The sequence below is a fragment of the Acinonyx jubatus genome, chromosome A2 (genome assembly GCF_027475565.1).
Source record: "Acinonyx jubatus isolate Ajub_Pintada_27869175 chromosome A2, VMU_Ajub_asm_v1.0, whole genome shotgun sequence".
Taxonomy (NCBI): domain Eukaryota; kingdom Metazoa; phylum Chordata; class Mammalia; order Carnivora; family Felidae; genus Acinonyx; species Acinonyx jubatus.
Genome location: NC_069383.1, coordinates 161466385 through 161486481, shown reverse-complemented (window position 1 = coordinate 161486481; position 20097 = coordinate 161466385). Strand labels below are relative to the sequence as shown.

Here is a 20097-nt window from a genome sequence, read left to right as displayed (position 1 = left end):
CCTAGGTGGCGGGAAGGAAAGTTCCAGGAGGTGACGAAGGCAGAGTTCGTCCTGCTGGAGGTGAACGGGCTGTTCACGTACACGTACTCCCTGACCGCCCAGATGGCGCTGTGCAGATCCCAGCCGCAGAACTGGACCACCATCCTGGAGAGCGCAGGCGACAAAAGGCCCTTCGCCTGGGACCGAGAGGTAGGGTTTACTCTTCTTCCAAAAGGGGTCCGAACAACCCATTGTCGGTCACCTGCAGGTGGTGATGACTGGTCACGTGGTGGGGGAGGTTCCGCGGGGGGGGGGGGGTGAGGGGGGGAAGTGTCAGCCCACAGGGGGGCTGCCGTCACGGAATATTTACTGGACGGCTTATAACAACAGACATTTGTTTTTCACTGGTCTGGAGGCCGGGAGTCCAAGTTCAAGGCGCCTGTGGGCTCTGTGTCTGGTGAGGGCCTCTTCCTGGTTCATTGACCACTGTCCTCTCCCCGTGTGCTCACAGGGCGCAGGGGCAGGGAGCCCTCTGGTGTCTCTCTCATCAGGGCGCTCATCCATTCATGGGGGCCGCACCCTCTGACCTGATCTGACCCCGAGGCCTCACCTCCCCAAACCACCACCTTGGGGGGCAGATTTCAACACAGGGATTTGGGGGGTGGGGGGGGGGGGACACAGACCTTCCACAGCAAGGTGGCTGGGGGTGGGGATGCCCGCTAGGACATCTGGGGACTATGAAGTGAGCAAGCTCTCTCAAGGGAGTTGGCCAAAGGCACCGAGGCATGCTCATAATATGCAAGCTTCCAGAACCATCCAAATGCCTATCACCACTGGGACCGATTAAATTCACAGTCGTTCCTGCCGCGGGAGCGTTTCTGTCGTGCACATGGGGTCTCGCACAATGGAGAAATAGGGCGTGATGCCAGTGTAAGGAAGGGACCCCGCGGGCCCTCTTGTGAGTCTTCTGATTTCACACGAACCGCTTCTAACCGCTCAGCCTCCAGATGCGAGGGCGCGACCGCAGCGCAGCAACGCCGCCAGCAGGTGGCGCTCGCTCCCCACACCTGATGCCCGTTCCCGCGTGTAGACACTGGACTTCTCCGCTTTAACATTTATTTTTTTGAGACAGAGCACGAGTAGGGGAGTGGCAGAGAGAGGGAGACACAGAATCCAAAGCAGCTTCCGGGCTCTGAGCTGCCAGCACAGAGCCGGAAGCGGGGCTCAAACCCATGAACCGAGAGGTCATGACCTGAGCCGAACTCGGCCGCTTAACCGACTGAGCCACCCGGCCGCCCCTGGGCTCTTTTTTTTAACGCTTTCTTTCTTAGCTGGGCACCTTCAAAGTGTTCTCACACTCCTTGTGTTGAGTGAGTTGGATCATTTATTTTGTTGGGAACAATGATTCTACTTGGGTTTTTTTGTTTTTTGTTTTTTTTCAATCCAAGGTGAACTTCACCTAAACTATAGGAACCGTTTTAAAATGCACAGCTCAGGGGCGCCTGGGTGGCTTGGTCGGTTGAGCGTCCGACTTCAGCTCAGGTCATGATCTCACAGACGGTGAGTTCGAGCCCCCCGCGTCGAGCTCTGGGCTGATGGCTCAGAGCCTGGAGCCTGCTTCCGATTCTGTGTCTCCCTCTCTGTCTGCCCCTCCCCCCGTTCATGCTCTGTCTCTCTCTGTCTCAAAAATAAACGTAAAAAAATAATAAATTAAAAAAAAAAGCACAGCTCAGGCATTCTGTGGGTTCACACTGCCGTGCAAACACCACCTCTCTGATCATTTTCTTTAAAGGAGAAAGCCACATACATATAATTTGTTTATTATTTTCCGACTGTGCCCGCATATAGCGTTGCATTCTTTTGATTAGTGCTGTCATTCAATGTAGCATGCATTTACCAGTTTGTCCCGTTACTTTTTTTTTTTTTTAATATGGTCTTTATATGGCCCAGCTTTTTCAATTGTTTTTACTCCTGAAGGATTTAAAAAAAATTTTTTAACGTTTATTTATTTTTAAAAGACTGAGAACGAGCAGGGGAGGAACAGAGAGAGAGGGAGACCCAGAATCCGAAGCAGGCTCCAGGCCCTGAGCTGTCAGCACAGAGCCTGACGAGGGGCTCGAACCCACGAACCATGAGATCACGACCTGAGCTGAAGTCAGTTGCTTAACCAACTTAGCCACCCAGGCGCCCCTGTGTTTTTGTTTTTAATTCTGAGAACTTCCAAACCTCCAGAAAAGCCGAAAGAGCAGGCCCCCCCCCCCCCCGGGCCTGTTCTACTGGTCAGAAGCAGTTTCCAGGGCCCACCCAGACCCCACCTCTTGATGGGAAGAGCTGTGTGCACGAAGGGGAGGAGGCATGGGGGGGCTTCTTCCTTTTAAAGTCACATGACCACCCTCCACAGGACGGGTGCTCCAACAGCCGGGCGCGGGATGTTTCCGGTCTCTCACTTCAACCCACCAGCCTGAGTCCCTTGGTCCTGCAGAACTGTTTTGAGGCCAGGGAAGTGCCTACTGGCTTATAGGCGGATGCCACTAAGGCCCCCTCCGTGGGTGGTGTCACGGTGCCTCTCACCACAGTGCACGGACACCTGTCTCTCCACAGCGCACCAGCTAGGTGTACTGTCTCGGGAGGAACTTGTCTATTTCCGCGTGCGTTTCTTCCACGGTGGACCAGGCTGTGTCTTTTCCTGTTTGAGGGCCATTTTCACTTCTCTGCACTGTGGATTGTGTTCAGTCTGTGTCCATTTTTTCTGCTGGGATTTCAGACTCTCCTCACTTTTCAAGAGCTCTTTATAGATCTGTGAAGTTAACCCTTTACTGCAATATGAGTTGCAAATATTTCCCTCAGGTTATCTTTTATGTCTTTCAGGTTTTCGCTTTTGCCATGCAAAATGAGTCTTTCTTTTTTTTGAGGGGGGGGGGGAGAGAGAGAGAGAGAGAGAGAGAGAGAGAGAGAGAGAGAGAATCCCAAGCAGGCTCCATGCTATCAGTGCGGATCCTGACTCGGGCTCGATCCCACCACCCTGGGGTCGTGACCCGAGCAGAAATCAAGAGTCAGATGCTCAACCAACTGAGCCCCCCCAGGTGCCCCAGTCCTTTATTTTTCATATTGCTGGGCTATTACTTTGACTTTCTTGCTTTAAAATTTTCTTTCTCTTCTTTTGTCTACAAGCCCAGCTCCCTCCCTTCTGGGTCCACCAGCAAATAGTGCAGAAGAGAGAGGTCTTCAGCTCAGGCAGGCAGCCTGATGCACCTGTTGAGTTTTCAGGGAGGTTCCCCCTTTATATGAAATCCTGGGATCTGAAGACAGGGAAGAAAAGCTCCTGCCCCCACCCAACCACATCTTGGTGCCACGACCACGCTCGGTGGCCATGCCAACAAGAAGCCCCAGGAAGGTGGCTGGGTCTCCTCTGTATCTTCAGATTTCCCAGGTGTCTTAGCTGGCCAGGGCTGCTGTAGCAAAAACACCACGAACCGGAGATTTATGCTTCCCCAGCTCTGGAGGAACTTTCCCAGGTGTCTGGGACCAACGTGCTGGCAAGGCTGTTTCCTTCTGAGAGCGAGACTCTGTTCCAGGCTTGGCTGCTCGTGGTTTGCTGGCCCCCTTTGGCGTTCCTTGGCCTGTAGACACACATCCCAGTTTCTGCCTCTGTCTTCACACTGGTGTTCTCCCTGTGCATGCCTGTGTCCAGACGTCCCCTGTTTATAAGGACGCCGGTCATACTGGATCAGGGCCCATCCTGATGACCTCACTTTAGCCAGATTTACGTGAAAAAGACGCCATCTCTGGATAAGGTCACACTCTGGGCCGTCGGGGGTTAGGACTCCAACATGCGACGGGGGTGGGGGCTCACCTCAGCCCACAACACCAGTTGTGCGTGTAGCCGGCAGCGCCCAGACCCAGACTCAGGACTGTAAGGGATTCTGTGAAGCTAGCCGCCCCTATAGCTTGGGAAGGCCCAGAAGCAGGGGGGCAGGATAAAGACCGAGCAGCCATCCACGGCGTCCCCCGCGAAGGCCACGAGCCACCTGCCCGCCAGCACCTGGCCCTGGACGCCCACCCACGAGCGTTTGGTGAGACGTGTCGCAGGCGGGGCCGTGCACGCACGGGGCGCATCTGCGGGCGCTGGCCCGGCCCTCCCCGGCCCCTAAGCTGGTGGCCACGCCTCTGTCCTTCTCCCCAGAACTACATCAGCTGCCATGACCCCGACAACGACGCCCCTCTGAGATGGCCAGATGTCCCGTATCAGATCTTGGGAGGCCCAACAGCAAACAAGGTTATTTTTGACCAAAGGAACGGGATCTACGTCTTCTTCCTTTCTATCGTGGATCCCTACTACAGGTGAGCAGGGGCGGGTCGCCCTGCGCCAGAGGCCTGGGGGCGGGGGGATGGCTCCCCGAGGGCAGGTCACACACGTGAGGGACCCACCTTTCTCCCACCGCTTGGCGCGTCCCTGATAAACATCAATTTTCCCGGCAGCCTCTGGGAAGGATGATACTTTTAAGTTCTGAAAGACATCTGTTCACTCGCTAAATAAGTCCTTACTCAGAGCCCACGCTGGGCGCTGGGGCAACAGCAATGACCAGCGGCCACGTCCCCGCCCTCGGGGACCAGAATCACCCCCACAAACCACATCCCGCTGGTGGGGTGCAGGAGCTGACTCTTAAATATGCAGGGGTTTGGGAAGCTAACTGTCTTTGCACTGGTAGCCTGAGGTCAGCTACAGGGGGAGAATTCACACCATGGGAATCGGCGCTCCCTACAAATGGTTACCACCCCCGTGCGCGAGGACGTTTCTACGTGTGCTGGTCTGGATTATCAACGTCTCCCACCGGACGGGGCACTAGGGGACAATCCCCCGCATCATCTGTCCTCTCCAAATACAAAGTCCGCCCCTCTAAGCACATGGAGACCCTGCCTTCCCTTGAGAGCCCACACCCTGACCTAGGAGGGGCCAACTCTGGGATGGCCATGGGCAGGAGGCTTGGGGTGGCACATCCGGAGGAGAGAGGGGACTGCCTTCGAGCCCGTCACCTCCTCTCTCCGCACCGCGCTGCCAGCTGAACCCTGCCGAGTTCTCCTATACGCTGGGTCCCCTCTCCTGGGATGCCCTTCCCTCCTGGCCTGCTACCCCCGCCTGCTGGGTGCTTGTGGCCCCATCGTGCCCGCCCTCCGCTTCCGGTCAGCAACGGGTTGGTCTGTTTGCCTCTCTAGGTTGAGCCTGGGCACGGAGTTGAGGGGACACCCTGTCCCCAGAGGAGGGGAGGACAGGGATGCTGGCAGGGAAAACGTGACTGTCACCAAAGCACTCGCATAAAAGCTGAAGTGGACACACATGGAACTCGGTGTCCCAGCCCAGCACCCAGGGCCCAACCGTCCCGTCCTGGGTTTTAACACATTTACCGGGGTGAAGGGCAGTGCCCCATGGCCTCTCCCCAACCGCCCTTTTGCAGTTACTGTCACCTGGAGACCACCTTCAGCGTCTACGTCTACGGGGCCTTGCCCCCGTCCATCATCCCGACGACGGTCACCATCATCCCGCTCATAATGGCCATGCTGCTGTCCGTGTGGTCGGCCTACATGATCCCCAAACTGCTGCACACCGAGAAGGGCCTCAGGCTCAAGGAGTTCTGGATGAATCTGTGCAGGAGACTCAGAAACCTTTGCCCGTGTTTCCAAGGCAGGCGCTGAGCGCACAGCGGAGGAGCCCAGAGTTGTCTTAAAACAAAGCATTCTGGAAAAAAGCCAGCGGCAGCGCATATCAGGCGTGGTTTGTTTTTCCGACACCCCACCGTCACTGTCTCTCTCCACGTCCTCACGTCAGAGTTCCTCTGCACGTGGCACCTACATGGGCTGGGACAGGAGGTGGGCAGGCCGGTGACATAAACCAGCACAGGCATCGGGGGGACAAGAGGCAAGTCTCCGAAAAGCAGGAGACGCGGCAACGTGTCCTGTAGAGGACAAGGCCCAAGGACAAGTGGGGGGATGTCCGTAGGAGACTGCGACCTGCAGGATTGCATTTCCTGGGTACAAACCCTAACGTGTATACAAACACGTACACGTGTGTTTTGCTATGTGCACGAACATGTCGGGCAGATTTTGCATGTGTACGTGTGTATACCTGGGACTCGTGTGCGTACGTATGCACGTGTCCACGCATGTGCGTGCAATGCACGTATACACCCATAGCGTGTATTCACCCAGGTTACACACACACGGGCACAGACCTATACACGTGTATAGACATGCATGCCTGTTCTACACATGCATGTAGGTAGCACATACACATGTGCACAGACGTGTGCACACGCGTATATACAATGTACACGGGTACGTGTAGTCTACCTACCCGTTCACCGGGGTTTCCCTCCCCACCCACTGCCTCATTCTGAACCCCAGGCGGCCCACGACAGCCATCCCGTCCTAAGTCCCATGACTTTCCCGATTATTCTTAGGTTTATATTGTGGGCGTCCTCAGTTGTCCCAAACAGTCGCGATCCAGTGGTGGGGAACCTCCACGCGCACACCTACCCCGCCCTCCCTGGGCGGGCGTCTCTTGGCAGCGAACATTTCTCCAAGGAAACCGAACTCCTCCTCTTACGTCACGTGCCAAGGGCCTTCCCTTCACCGAATGCCCTGGAGTTTCGTCTCAAAGACACCCCAGATGGGGCTGCGGGGAGAGGGGGGCCTCAGAAGGAAGCTGGGCGAAGTGAGCTCCCGGCCTCTCTGTCCAGGCCCAGAACAGGGCCGGGCGGGGTAAGCGCAGACACGGCCACACAGCCTGCAGCACGGTTCCAGCAGCTGTCTCTCCCCCGAACTTGGGAATGAGGGTTCAGGGAAGGGGGGCCCACCCCAGCCACCCCCAGGGCTACCCCGGCAGAGCCCAACAACGAAGGTCCCAGGGACCCAGCCCAGGCCCTGGGGCAGGAGGGTCCCTTCCTCCTCTGCGGGGGGGCGGGGCGGGGGAAGGCCTCATCTCCCACCCCTCTCTGGGCAACCCGTTCGCCACTTGGGCAACAGATCCTTACAGAAATGGACAGCATCTCCCCACCTTCCGGAAGCACCCATCCCTGCAGGCTGACTCCCAATTTTCCGGGGCTCGGGGAGGGGGTGTTTAGGATTCCCCGGGACTCTAAGCCTCCGCAGCTCAGCTCTGGAAGCCCAGCACCCAGGAGGTGCCGAGGGGCTGCTGGGCCTTCGCGTGTGAACCAGCGCCCCCGCGACAGGGCGGAGGAGGGGACAGCCCCCCACAGCCAGCCTCAGCCCACCGTCCCTGGGCCCTGACGCAACTGAGCCGACAGTGAGCCGAGAGGTCAAATCCATTTTAATGGGGGCCGGCTCCCGGGTCCTGCCTGGGCCCCGAGGGGGCGGCGCTGGCCAGGCCCGCAGCCTGCTTGCCCTTGCCTCCCTGCCTCCCCTTCTTGGCGGACGAGGTGCCGGCCTTCCTCCTGCTGGGCAGCTCAGGTCGCAAGGCAGGGGCCACGGTGTTGGCGGCGGGGGGCCCTGGGCGGGGCGCCGGCTCCTCATCAAGCGCCTTGAAGCTGAAAAGGCAGTCCACGTTGGACACGGTGTCCAGGATCTCGGGCACGCTGTAGTCAAAGGACAGCAGTTCGTCCGGCAGGTGCAACGAGCGGATGTCACTGGACGAGTCGTCTCCGCCGCCCCCGCTATCCGGCAGGGCCGGCCTGGGGGCCTTGCGTGGAGACCCCTCGGGCTCGGCGTTGCCCGGCAAGCAGTCGAAGAGTTTCATGGCGTCTTCCAGAAGCACCTTCTCAGGCAGCACGAAGGCCCTGGCTGCCTCGGGGGCCCTGGCCTCGCCCGCCCCCGGCGGGGCCGCCTCTGCCTTGGCCACCTTGGGCTCCCCGGGGCCCGGCGGGTACAGCAGGGCCGGCCCGGCCCCACCGCCCTGCAGCTCATTGGAGGGGAAGGCCAGGGGCCCACCGGGCCCACGGAGCTGACTGAAGCTGCCCTTGAGGTGGCCATAGGCGCCGGGGGGCAGCGCGGCCTCAGCGGGGAGCGTGATGAGCAAGGGAGGCAGCTTGTTCTCCTTGGGGGCAGGTGGGGGCGGCCCTGGGCCTTCCTTGAGCAGGGGTGGGGGCAGCTCCATGAAGGCGGGGGGCCCCCCTTCCCCCACAAAGCCCAGAGCCTCCGGCCCCGGCCCCTCGGGGGGGAAGTAGGGCATGAGGTACTGGGGGCCCCCGGGCACCGGCAGGTAATGCGGGTAGGGCGGGGGTGGTGGGGCCGGCACTGGGGCTTTGAGGTAGTGCTGGGGCTCTAGGAGGTAGGTGCCTGGCGAGGCGGGGCCCTCCGCCGGACCCCCGGGGGGCCCCCGACCACCCACTGCCGTCAGCTTGTACAGGGACGACTGGCCGAAGTCAGTGGTGGCCCACTCGATTCGGTAGATGCGGGGGTCGAAGAAGCACCCGCAGGGCGCCATGTGGAAACCTGCAGGCCAGGGAGGGAGTCCTGAGAGGAGCTCTGGGAACCCCCATGGGGGAGGAGTACAGGGGGGATGGGGGAGAGGCACAGCCCAAACCTGCAGGGCCCATCTGGGGACGGGAAACACGGACCTGGCTTTGGGGCCCATTTGAGGGATGGGGACATAGCTCCTGCCTTTGGGGACCCATCTGGGAGTCAGGGGCCCTGGGCATCATTTGGGGGGGACCTGTCTGGGAATGGGGGGCACAGGCTTTGCCCTTGAAGGCCTGAGGGACAAGAGACGCAGGCCTTACCTTCTGGGGGCCACCTAAGGTCAGGGGCATGGGCAAGACAGGCCTAGACGGCTCCACGTCCCCCCCAACCCCCCCCCGAGTCCTCGTCAAGGGTCACGGGGAGGCTGGTACCTGCCGGAGGGGCTGGAAACACCTCTTTCTCCGGGTTTAGGGGCTGATACAGGTTGGAGGAACCTGGCGACAAAAGCAGGCAGGTGGGTGGGGGCCCGAGCCCCGGTCCCCCACCCCATCGGGCACCCCCACGCCCGCCCCACATCTAGCGCCCTCCGACTCGTACCCACAGTAGGAAGAGGCTCCGTGCAGGTGGGGAGAGGCTGACTGCCTGGCCTCTCAGTGCCATCTGGGCCCTGGGGGCTGAAGCCTTCTTGGGGAGCTGTGGGCGCATAGAAGGGTTTGGGGTGCTGCATGGGGAGGCAGGGGTCCCGGCCCGGGCAGGCCAGGAGGGCAGCAGGTGGGAGCACTGGCGGCCCACCCGGAGAACAGGTTCAGAGTCCTACAGAGTTCTGTTTGCCTGGTTACTCTGGGCGGCGGGTTCCAGGCTGCGGCCCGCCCACTGGTCGGGATTCCGGCGTCAAGGGTTGCGGGGGGGACGGCCAGAGACAGGCCTCACAGACGGCAGGGTAGACCCCGGACTCCCATGTGCTGCCTCCGGCAATGCTCTGGACTGCTCCAGAGCGCCTTCCTCCAGGCAGCCCGCCCGGACCCAAACCCACGCAGGCCGAGGCCCCCGCCTCGTGAGCCCTTGTGGCTTCCTTGCGGTTTGAGCCTCTCTGGGCGGCAGCGGCGGGCGGCGCAGGGCTGGGCCCATGGGGACGGCCGGGGACTCTCGCGGATGAGAAAGAAAAGGGAACCGAGGGGGACAGGGACGGCCCGGTGTCGAGACAAAGCTGACCGGAGCGGGACGGGGAAGCCTTGGGGTGACAGAAAGGCCTGGGTTTTAAAAGAATAAAATTTATTGTCTGCTCACGCAGCAGGAGACCCCGCTGGGCCCTCAGACGCCCCTTCCCACCCCCACGACTACTTGTACGCGTTGGCCTTGTGCTTTGGCAGAAAGACGAAGTTGGGTGGCACGGGTCCCAGCAGCATCTCACTGTGAAGAGGGCAGAGGGCAGGGTCAGGCCTGGGGCCCCCTGACCCCCCCAGCCGTCCACACCGCGGCGCCTCAGTTTCCTGGCACCTGATTCGGATCCAGTCGGCCGCCTTCTGGCTGGCCATGAGCGTCTCCAGGTAGTCGCGGCCCAGGTAGTAGGGCGGCCGCTCGTTGATCCTCTGCGGGAGCCGCTCCAGCAGGCCCACGGGCACGTACCTGCAGGTGGCGGGCGCGGGGTCAGGCCAAGCCGTCCACCCACGGCCCCCCAAGCCGCACAGCGCGGGCGCCCACCTGCACAGGAAGGAAAGCCACTCGAGGAGGAATCGCCGGGTCTTCTCCACGCCCTGCGTGTCTGAGCCCCAGTGCTCCAGGCCGTAGCGCGTGAAGTCCTGCAGGATGGCCAGGCGCTCGGACGACGAGATGTCCCAGTGCCGCTGCTCCTTGATCTCCGTGAACAGCCACGGCTTCAGCAGGGCACCGCTGCGGGCGGGCAGGGCAGGGCAGGGGGCCGTCAGGCCGGAGCCCTGGTCCCTGCCTCGCAGCTAAGCCCACCCGACCACCAAAGCCCAAGAGTGCCAGCCCACACGGGCGCGAATGTCCGGTCCCCTCCCGACTGCCGCCAGCAGCCGGGACCCCATCTCTCCGCCCCGTGTCCTGGCAGAGCCACCTGCTGGGGACGGAGAGCAGGGGGAACGAGGCAGCGAGGCTGGGGGCAGTGGCTGCTGTAACAAAGCTCAGGTGCGCCGGCGCCTTCCCCACGCTCTGCGATACTTCCACGCACGAAGCACACTCACCGGGCGATCATGATCCCGGCGACGCCAGTCTGCATGGCACGGTTGGCATCCTCATACGACAGGATGTCCCCGTTTCCTGAGGGACAGAGGCTGGGGTCTCAGGGAGCCGCGTGTCGATGGGAGCTCTGGGAGAGCTCCTGCCAGCCCAGCGACACCCACAAGGGCAGGGAAGGGTCCCGGCGGTGGGGGGGGGGGGGGGGAGGGGGGGGTCCAGGCATGCGGCCCGAGAGAGAGCAGGGCTGGCGGGAGGGCTGAGCCAGGTGGCGGGGGACCCACCGAACAGGGGCATGGGGCTGGCCGCTGTCACACACTGCTCGATGTACTGCCAGTCGGCCAGCTTGGTGTAGCGCTGCTCCCGAGATCGGCCGTGGAGCTGAAAAGGAAGCCACGCGCAGGGAGGGAGGACCCAGGAGGCGGAGAATCAGACACAGAGAAAGAGGCCCAGAGAGATCAAGAGGGACGGGCTGAGAGGGAGAGACAGAGAGGCAAAGAGACAGACGGAGACAGAGATGAAGGGAGAGCCAGAGAGCAAGAGGGAGAGACGGGCAGAGAGGGACCATCAGGAAGGGCGGCCAAGCGCTCCTGCGGCCCCGACACCCTCTGTGCCCCGAGACCCACCGTGACCAGGGCCGCGCCCCAGTCCCGCAGCTCGGGCAGCAGCCGGTGCGCCAGGTTCACGCGCTCCTGGACGCCCGTGCGGATCTTCACCGTCAGGGGCACGTCCAGCACCTGTGGCGATGGCTACAGTCAGAGGGGCCCGGGGCTGGGCTGGGCTGGGGACAAGGCAGGGACGTCGAGGCGCGTACCTGGTTCATGCCGCGGACGATCTGCTGGAACTTGGCCGAGCGGTTCATGAGGGCACAGCCCCCCCCCTGGGAAAAACGGGCGGCTGGAGCAAGGGAGGCCGGGACGCAGGCCGGGCCTGACGCCCTTCTCAGCCTCTGCTGCCCAGACGGGCAAACCGAGGCACAGAGATGCCCGCGGGTCTCCAGGGACTCGGCAGGGGGCAAGGCCAGATCCCAGGCTTCTGCCCCACCCACACCGTGGGGGTCCAGGGCCGAGCGGCCGTTACCTTCTTGTACACGAGATCAATGGGGCACCCGACGTTGATATCCACGAAATCCACCTCGATGGTGCGGTTGAGCAGCTCGGCGCACTTGGTCATGGTGTCAGGGAAGGCGCCCTCGAGCTGTGGCAGGTGGTGAAGAGCTGGTCCAGACCGCCCCCCCCCCCACGGGGATCCGGACAGCGGCCCCGTCTTCCCGCAGTGGCCCCGGGCCAAGGCCCTCAGCCCTTGAAGGGGCATCGGGTCAGCACTCCGGCCCACGGCTGAGACAAGAGGGGTCTGGGAGTGACTGAGTCGGAGATCCGGCCCCGAACCCTGCTCGAAAACCAGGCAGCCAAGAGCCCCTCGGCCCTTCCCGCCTCCCTCCGTCGGGCAACACCCACCTGGACGCCAAAGACATCCTCGCATTGGTGGCGTCTGAGCAGAGCCCACTCGGACGTCTGGCCCTGCAGCAGGTTGGTGCACACGGCCATCTCCCCACACGTCACGTCGGCCCCGAAGCGCTTACAGATCCGCCGGAAGGGCAGGTTCCCACACTGGGGGGCGGCGGGGGAGACGCACACACGTGAGGACGCGGCAGGTGGGGACCCCGGACGCCCGCCCCAGCCCCAGGACCCACCAGGCAGGGGAGGTCACTCGGCACCGTCGGGCTGACCTACCGTGGTGAGGGGGGCCAGGTACAGTTTGCCGTGGATGTCCAGCTGCAGGGCAGTAAACACAGGGAAGCTCGCCCCTCCGGCCGGGCTTGCGAGGGCTCTCCAGCCTCCCCCCTCCCCGGCCTAGCACCTGCCCTGCCCTGCCCCGCCCGGCAGCGCCCCCCTCCGCGCCTCAGCACAGGTCAGCGCATCCCTCCACGAGGACCGCTCCGTTTTCTGCGCGCTCCTCTGCTGCAGAGCTCCGACCCGACTGCCAAAACCCCACCCCGATGCCCCTTCCTGCAGGAAGCCTTCCCCTCTGCCTCCCTCCGTCCCAGCCCTGACTCTCTGTCCAGCTCTCTCTGCCCCCGCCGCTACCGGTGCCCCGAACAAGAAGCCCGAAACACGTACCTTTCTCTTCTCACAAGGCCGCAGCCTGACTACGTCCTCATCCGTCAGGGGCCCACGGGTCCACACCGGGCCGCTGGGAAGGGCACCGGCGTCCGGCCCCGGGAGGGCCTGCTGGGTGTCACCACTGTCCTGCCCGGGGGCGCTTTCGGCCCCCGTGACCTCGGGGACTGCGGCAGCGGGGGAGGGGCCTGGCACCCGGTCCCTGCTCAGCTGGCGCAGGGCCTGCTCGGCGCGTTCAAAGCGGACCTTGCGCTTTCGCAGCAGCTGCTGCAGGGCCTTGTCCAGGCCGTTGCGCACAGGCGGTGCCCGGACCCACTCCTCCCGCACTAGGTTCTGGCCGTCGGGTCCCAGATGCGCCCCGGCGAAGCGGCAGGTGACACCATAGGGACACCTGCCGAAGGTCTCGAACAGCACACAGCGGGGGCCCAGGTCCGACGGCTTGGTTTCCAGGTAGCGGCCCACGTCATGCAGGAAACGGCAGCGGTCACCAAAGAAACACTTTGCGGCTGATTCCTGCGTGGAAACGAAGAGGCAACGAGGGAGGACGGGAAGGGGCTGAGACAGCCAGGCAGCCTGGCTGAGAACCTCAAATCCCTCCCCTCCTGGTTGTGTGTTCTTGGGCACACGGGTGACATCATCGAGCCTGTTAGGCCAGCTGAAAGATGGGAATAATGATGACACTTATGTCATAACTTCCTGAGGATCAAACTGGGGGCATGGCGGCTCAGACCGCAGGTCTCTGGGACTTTCAAGCAACAATTACTCACCTGGACCAGGGAGGGGCAGAGCCTATTATTGTCATAGTGGGTGGGTTTCACGTGGGGCCGCCCTTTGTTCTGGCCCCGGGCTCTCTTCTGAACCTGCGGCTGCTCCCCAGGTTCAGCTGCCTCCCCCGTCTGCCCATCTTCCAGTCGGATCCGCTTGGCCTCAGGTTCAACCAGGTCATTGCCACCAGGGTCTCCTGCCTCGGTTTCCTGGCTGGGCTTCTCCTGCCCTCTGGCTTCCAGAAACTCGTGGAACTGCTCCTTGGTGGTGAGGTATCTGCCAGTGGAGAGGCGGTGGGAGAAAGGGCTTGTGGAGGGAGTCCTTTCTGGAGCTCAGTCGCAATGCACGCTGGGGAAAGGGGCTTGAGAACGCCTGTCCCTGCTTAAGTGCTTCTGCTGATGGGAAGCGCACTACTTAGAACCCGCCGACTACTGGCCCGGATGCTCGAGGCCACAGGCAGGACCTATTTTGTGCCTGGGTCCCACTGCCCACAGCGCTGAGCCAAACTACAAACAGACCTGAACGTCCCTGGCCACGCTCAGCCAGAGAAAACTACATGTCCCTGCATGCCTTGCAACGGGGCCACAGCCGCCACATTCCCCAGCGTGCCCCACGGCCCTCGCTTCAGACACAAGCCCGAGGTTGGCCGGAGGTGCCCCAGTGCCATTCCCGCCGTACGCGGAGACTACAGTGCCCAGCACGCACTGCGGCCCCGGCCGCAAACCCTGCCCGCCCCGGCAGGCACCGTGGGGTCCTCAGCACACGTGACAGCCCCCAACGCGCGCGGTGTCCGGAGGCGCCGCGGTCCCCGCGGGCGGTGGGACGGCCCAGACCGAAGAGCCTGCGAGCTTCCCGTGTGGGCTGCTGCCCCCGTCGCCCAGCACGCCCAGCACGCCTTGCAGCTGCCGGGAAGGCCTCGTGAGGTTCTCCCCCGGCCCCGGCGACTCACTGAGGTTTAATGGGCGCCACCCCCCGTTCCGGCGCGCTGGCTCCCGAGTCGCCGCCGCCACCACTCTCTGCTGGGGCCTCCGCCGCTCCCTCCGCCATCGGCCCCCCTCACGCCCGCCTCGGAGTGTGGCGGGAAGGCCTTCCGGGTCGCGAGGGCGTCTTGCCGGTCGGGCTGGGGAAACGCGCAGGCCGGGGCGCTCCAAGTGACGCCATTGTACGAGCGTCGACGCGTGGGGGCGGAGCCTCGTGGGGGCGGAGCCTCGGGTCCCAGGCCCGGTGGTGCCGCTGAGCTGTTTGCGGGGCGAGCAGGTGCTTCTTGACTCTCCCGCCGCGCGCGGGCCTCCCCCGACGGGCCGCAGTCGGCCCACAGGAGTGTTTAAAAAACTTTAAAGCTGGGGCTTTAAGCAAACTTAAATTCCACCTACTTTTACGCGGGGGCATTCATTCGACAGGTAATTAGTTGAGTGCTCGCGTGCCACGTGCTGTCCTAGATGCCAGAGCTACAGCAGCGACTGAGACAGACGAATCCCTGCCCTTGAGCGCTCGTGTAGGAGCCGAGGTGTGGGCGGAGCGGTTTGTCCCCCGTCGCTGGCCTCGGCTGCCCTCTGTAGGACAGTCTGGGAATAAGGCGGTGGCGTTAGTGGAATCCAAAACTGGGAGAAGCCACTGCAGTCCATGCCGAGCTGTGCTTGGGCCGGGAGCTCACTCCTCCCTCCTAAGATGCCCGTGCTATTGTTCGATGAGGGTCCATCAGGAGTCTCCCCGCACCGTCCGGCAGGCTCCCCAGCTCCCTAGGGAGATAGTTGGCTAGGTGGGCAAACTGAGGCCCACAGAGGGCTGCCTGAACGTAGCCTCCCCTCTTCGGGGCCTCCAAGGGCTCCCTGGGTCTGCCTTGCGATGGCCTGCCCTTTCTGTGTAAGGCAATCAAGGAAGGCTTCCTGTAAGGGGAGGAGAGGGTACTGTGGACTGCCCATTGATAACAATATAAATATTGATGATGTAATATTAATTGCTTATTATAATGGAGTAGTATTAATTATTTACCAGTAACTAAACAATTATTGAGTGCTTACTTCATCTAAGCCCTTTTCTTGCATTAACTCACTTATTCTACTCTCTGACCTTGTGTAGAGGGAACAGGCATTCTTCCCAAATCCACCTGAATCCATGGGTCCCAGAGGTTGCTGGCCCAGGGACCGCTCCACCGTCCTGAGCAGAGCCCAGGGAATCAGCTGCCCGCCTCTCCCCCCACAGCCTGTGGTTCCTGTGTCCTGCTCACTTGACCTCCAGAGTCTCTCTCTAGTCCATCACCACCTTTCTGGGCATCAGTCTTCCATCCTGCCCGTGAGAGCCCCATCCTGCCCCTCCCAGCCACAAATCTGACCACGGCCTTCCCCTGCTCCCAATCCTTCCATGTCTCCCCGCTGCCCCAGCCCTGTACCACAGCCCCCAAGTTCCTACAGGACCCAGCCCCTGCTGCCTTCCCCAGCTTCATTCCTCACCACGCCCTCAACTCAAGCATCGAGTTCATTCCAGACCTCCCACGAGCCAGTCTTACCTCTCAGCCTCTGCATATGCCATTCCCTCTTGCGAGAAGTCTCTTCCCTGCTCCCAATTACCTTGTTCATTCCACTCACCCTCTAGTTCTCCCCTTCTCTCCCTCCCTCCTCCTTCTCCTCCAGAAGCCTCTCTAACTGCCCCCTGCTGGGGATGCTGCCCCCTTCAGGCTCTGCGGCACACCTGAGCATGCGCCCCCAACCCCCCACCCCGGGAATCATGGCCCTCATCATCCTGTGGCCTGCCAGGCCACATACCATCTTCCCCACTGGATTATGAGTTCAGAGAGGGTAGGAGTTGGGTCCACCTTAGTCACTCTGTGTCCCCAGCACTCAGCACCAGGCCCAGCACACAGTAGGTGCTCAATGAACACTTGCCAAGTGAACGCATCTTTTTTTTTTAATGCTCATTTTTAAGAAAGAGAGCGCAAGTGGGGAGGTGCAGAGAGGGAGGGAGACAGGGGAGGATCCTAAGCACAGTCGCTGTGCGCTGACAGCAGCAACCCCAGTGCGGGGATTGAACTTCCCGAATGGTGAAATCATGCCCTGAGCCAAAGTGGAACCTCAACCCACTGAGCCACCTACGCACCCCTGGATCAATGCGTCTTATCATGGCTGGGAGACTGAGGCACAGAGGGGCTGGGAATGCTCTAGGGGATCCTGCCTTCACTGAGGCTGTGGCAGGGGATGAGAACTTCCAGGTGTCACCCTGGAGAGTGTGGGGACGTTTCAGAAGATGTCCTCCCTACCTGATTCAGCCCTGAGTCATCCTCTGAATGCCTTTTTTTTTTTTTTTTAAGTTTGTTTATTTATTTTAAGAGAATAGGAGAGTCCCAAGCAGGCTCTGTGCTGTCAGCTCAGAGCCCGATTCGGGACTCGATCCCATGAACCGTGAGATCACCAACTGAGCCGAGATCAAGAGTCAGATGCCCAACCGCCTGAGCCACGCTGGTGCCCCTGGATGCCCTATCTGGACTCATTTGAAGAAGGAGGAAGGAGGCGGGGGCACAGGGGATACTGTACAGATGGGGACACGGAGGCACTCGGATGCGGGGAGGCAGGGCCCAGGGCAGGCGCTGCTGGCACTCTGGCCGGTCACTATGTATGCTGCGTGCACTCTCTCCCCCTCCCTCTGTCTGCCTAGGGGTCTCTGTCTCTCTCCCTCTGCTTCTGTCTACATCTCTCTCTCCGAGTCCCTCTTCTCTGTCTCCCTGCCCCCTCCCCGTGTCTCTCCCCCTCCATGTCTCTGTCCCTCTTAGCCAGGCCGGATGGGGTGGGAGCAGCAAGGCGGGTGCGGCCCGGGCTCCGTGCCCGACTCAGCCGGGGCCACCCCGGATTTGTGGCTGCGCCTCCTTTATCTGGGACTGCAGCTGCCCCTTATCTTCTGGCTTCAGGACACGAGACAGGGATTAGGGCAGCCCAGGCCAAGGACACGAGACAGCAGTTGGGCGGGTGGATGGCGAGAGCCAGGGTGCTGGGGTGTGTGTGTGTGGCACAGGGCGCCCGCGAGCCTTGGCAGCTGGGGCTGCTGTGAGTGTGTGTGTGTGTGTGTGTGTGTGTGTGTGTGTGTGTGACTGCTGAGTGTGTGTGACTGCGGGGTGTCTGTGGATATAATTGTGTTTCTGAGTGTGGGTGAGTGTTGATGTGTGTCTGTGAGGGTGTGTCTGTGACAGTGTGTAGACATCTGTGGCTTTTGCGTGTGTGTGGCTGTGCCTCTGTGAGCCCCAGCCCCGCCCCCACCCAGCTGCCTGTCCCGCCGCCCGGGCTCCCTCGGGCCGGCCTGATGGCTTTCCCACTTGCTGACCTGGGGCCCCCGGGGACATGGCCCCTGACCTGTGGCCTGTGGCTGCAAATGGCCCTGCAGAAATGACTGCCAGCCCTCCTGTTCCCGTCCTCCCCCCCCCGGAACCGGCCGGCTCCTTCCTGCCACCCACAGGCCTCAAGGGCCCCATCCTGGCCGAGGCCACCGGCTCTAACCGGCCCCCCCAGACCCCAACTCTGACTCTGGGCTGTGTCCCCCTGTCGGGGCTGAGTCCTGTCTCCACTCTCAGCGTCGTCCAGCGTGGGGATGACTGGCAAATTAAGAGCCTCTTAATTAATTGACAAGAGCCTCTTGTCAAATTAGGGGAGCCTCTTGGCCACCATCCCAGTGACCCCTGACAAGCCCTCTCATTTCCCCGTGGGAGAACGACACTACCCACCACTCAGGGTCTGCACGGGGCACAGGGCAAACATGGGAGCAATTTCACAGCTGAGGAAACTGAGGCCCAGCAAACTCAGTTACCAGCTCACTGTGGGGTGGGGCCACGTTCAGGGTATGGAGATGGCTGAGGCTCCACGGGGGTGCCCGAACAGACAGAACACACAGAGGCCTCCGGGCCACCCCCACCCCTGTAGGACCGGTTCCTGGGGGTCCTGGGGTGTAGCCCTGGGCCCGCGGGGCCTGGACCAGCTCCTGATGCTAAGATGGAAACTTCTCCACCGGCCAAGTCCGTGTCTTGGCCAGCAGCCGCTGGCCTCCCAGAATCTCTGCATGGGCCTCCACCAGTGAACAGAGCGCTCCCCTTGGGAGCAGTGACTGCCCGGGGAGGGCAGGGGGCCAGCCCCGGGGGAGGGGGTCAGGGGTGGAGGAGTGGCCAGGGCAGGGGCTGAATGTTCTGGAATCATCCGGCCCCAGGTTGGAGCCTCTTCTCTACTGTGTGACCTTGGGGCAGCCTCTTGACCTCTCTGGTCCTTGGGTTTCACAACTGCCCAGCGAGCACAGAGCAGTGTGGGGGGCGGGGGCATTGCCCGGAGCTACCTGGGGGAGACATCCGAGGAGGCAGTGAGTGCGTGGAACTGATTCCCAGGCAAACACCACGGAGGCCAGGCAGGTGGCAGAGCTGGGTTCTGGGTGCACCTGTGCTGTCCCACCCCCGCCGTGGCCTTGACCCTGGGGTCAGCGGGCTCGTGTCACCGCAGGGGCCGAGTGCCCCCTGCTCCTCACTGAGCCTCAGATTCCCTGCGCCTCTCCGTGTGCTGGGGAGACCGCAGTCCCCTGCACTAGATGCGCGAAGCTCGAGGCTCGGTTCCACCCACCCCCGCCCCACAGCAGCCACGGTCTGGGAGAAGGAGGGTTTAAAAATAAAGCGTCGTAAATACCCGTGTTTCCTGCAAATAGAACCGGCCCCTGGATCCCCTTGGCCTCCCGGGCAGCCGGGCCCAGACAGCTCCTTTGAGGGGGGTGGGGGCCGGAGGGAGGGCGCGCCCACGGCGCCCCAGTTCCCAGCTGCCGTGTGAGTCAGCCAGCGTGACGGGGTGTCTGTCACCGCCTGGCCAAGGGGTAACGAAGTGTGTGGGTTGGTGCCACAGAGCGGCCAGGGGTGCAGGGTTGTGTGAGGCGACGCGCTGGTGTGTGAGGGTGACAGGAGGGAGTGCACCTGCGTCTCCTGTGGCCCCGTGGCGCTGGCCGGGGCAGAACAGGCTTCCTGGGGGCCTGAGTGGGACGGGGTCTCCCAGCGAGTCCCGGTGTCCCACCTCCTGCCTCCGTCTCGCCCCCACCCACCGTGGCCTCCGCCGGGAGCCCCTGCCCCTGCCCACCCCGGAGGAAGAGGCGAATCTTTCAAGTTGCTGTTGCCATGGCGACCATTTTACGAGCGTCCACATGCTGGGCACATGTGTGTGTCCTGCGCCCCATGTGTCTGCACACCCCCACCCCCATGGCCCCCGCCACGGCGGGGAGGGGGCGACAGGCAGCGCGGGGCGAGCGGGAGGTGGCCAAGGGGCAGCTGGTGACAGCTTAACGGTGGCTGTGGGGCGGGGGGTGGGCTCCTGGCTGCGCTGCCCGTGCGCCGAGGGGCGACGCCTCCCAGACTGGCCCGGCGCGTGTGTGCGCGCATGTGGGGGTGGCAGTGGGGTGGCGACCGCACACTCGGGGTGGTGCGTGTGTCGTGAGTTATTGGGTGAAAAGTACCCACGAGGGCTGTGTGCGCGTGCACAGCGCGGGGGAGTGAGTTGTGTCCGTGCGGCCACGCGTGCCCGCAGTGGGTGTGGAGTGGGTCACACGCCACGCCCACGCGTGTGTCCGTGCGAGTTGTATGTATTGGTGCCGGGTGGCGTGTAAATATGCACGAGCAATCAAG

General features: G+C 62.3%; 3 protein-coding genes across 5 annotated transcripts in view; 1 reads left to right on the top strand and 2 right to left on the bottom strand.

Annotated features, from left to right (window-relative positions):
- CATSPERD (cation channel sperm associated auxiliary subunit delta) overlaps positions 1–5728 on the top strand; it is a 42117-nt gene extending 36389 nt beyond the window's left edge. For both annotated transcript variants that reach the window (XM_027049269.2, XM_053220032.1), the window contains 3 exons: positions 6–189; positions 4163–4320; positions 5433–5728. In XM_027049269.2, the coding sequence (XP_026905070.1) occupies positions 6–189; positions 4163–4320; positions 5433–5670 (580 nt within the window). In that variant the 3' untranslated portion in view covers positions 5671–5728. The remainder of the gene's footprint in view (positions 1–5; positions 190–4162; positions 4321–5432) is intronic.
- Positions 5729–7286: 1558 nt separating this feature from the next.
- On the bottom strand, positions 7287–9498 carry PRR22 (proline rich 22). The gene is made up of 3 exons (XM_027049273.2): positions 8989–9498; positions 8823–8885; positions 7287–8424 (listed from the first exon to the last, which is right to left on the bottom strand). The coding sequence occupies exons 1-3, from the start codon at positions 9116–9118 to the stop codon at positions 7304–7306; spliced, it is 1314 nt and encodes a 437-aa protein (XP_026905074.2). The 5' UTR covers positions 9119–9498; the 3' UTR covers positions 7287–7303.
- Positions 9499–9646: 148 nt separating this feature from the next.
- DUS3L (dihydrouridine synthase 3 like) lies at positions 9647–14661 on the bottom strand. Of its 2 annotated transcripts, XM_027049272.2 has the most exons (13): positions 14422–14658; positions 13475–13748; positions 12708–13220; positions 12321–12362; positions 12045–12197; positions 11668–11784; positions 11402–11467; positions 11214–11324; positions 10872–10968; positions 10596–10671; positions 10093–10281; positions 9889–10017; positions 9647–9801 (listed from the first exon to the last, which is right to left on the bottom strand). In XM_027049272.2, exons 1-13 carry the CDS (start codon positions 14517–14519, stop codon positions 9729–9731), a joined length of 1938 nt encoding a protein of 645 aa, XP_026905073.1. In that variant the 5' UTR covers positions 14520–14658; the 3' UTR covers positions 9647–9728. The 2 variants fall into 2 exon arrangements, 1 of the variants encoding a protein (XP_026905073.1); XR_003417089.2 differs by lacking the exons at positions 9647–9801; positions 9889–10017 and having other exon boundaries at positions 10140–10281; positions 10872–11059; positions 14422–14661.
- Between the last annotated feature and the right edge of the window lie 5436 nt (positions 14662–20097).

Bases quoted from the DNA above. Each gene is read 5' to 3' on its own strand.
- DUS3L (XM_027049272.2), bottom strand. From the start codon at position 14,519: ATGGCGGAGGGAGCGGCGGAGGCCCCAGCAGAGAGTGGTGGCGGCGGC. The intron at 11,325-11,401 runs GTACGCGCCTCG...CCATCGCCACAG, and splicing joins TCGTCCGCGGCATGAACCAG to GTGCTGGACGTGCCCCTGAC. The intron at 10,282-10,595 runs GTGAGTGTGCTT...GCCCGCCCGCAG, and splicing joins GCCGGGATCATGATCGCCCG to CGGTGCCCTGCTGAAGCCGT.
- PRR22 (XM_027049273.2), bottom strand. From the start codon at position 9,118: ATGCAGCACCCCAAACCCTTCTATGCGCCCACAGCTCCCCAAGAAGGC. The intron at 8,886-8,988 runs GTACGAGTCGGA...TTTTGTCGCCAG, and splicing joins GGAGCCTCTTCCTACTGTGG to GTTCCTCCAACCTGTATCAG. The intron at 8,425-8,822 runs GTACCAGCCTCC...CCTGGCCTGCAG, and splicing joins GTTTCCAGCCCCTCCGGCAG to GTTTCCACATGGCGCCCTGC.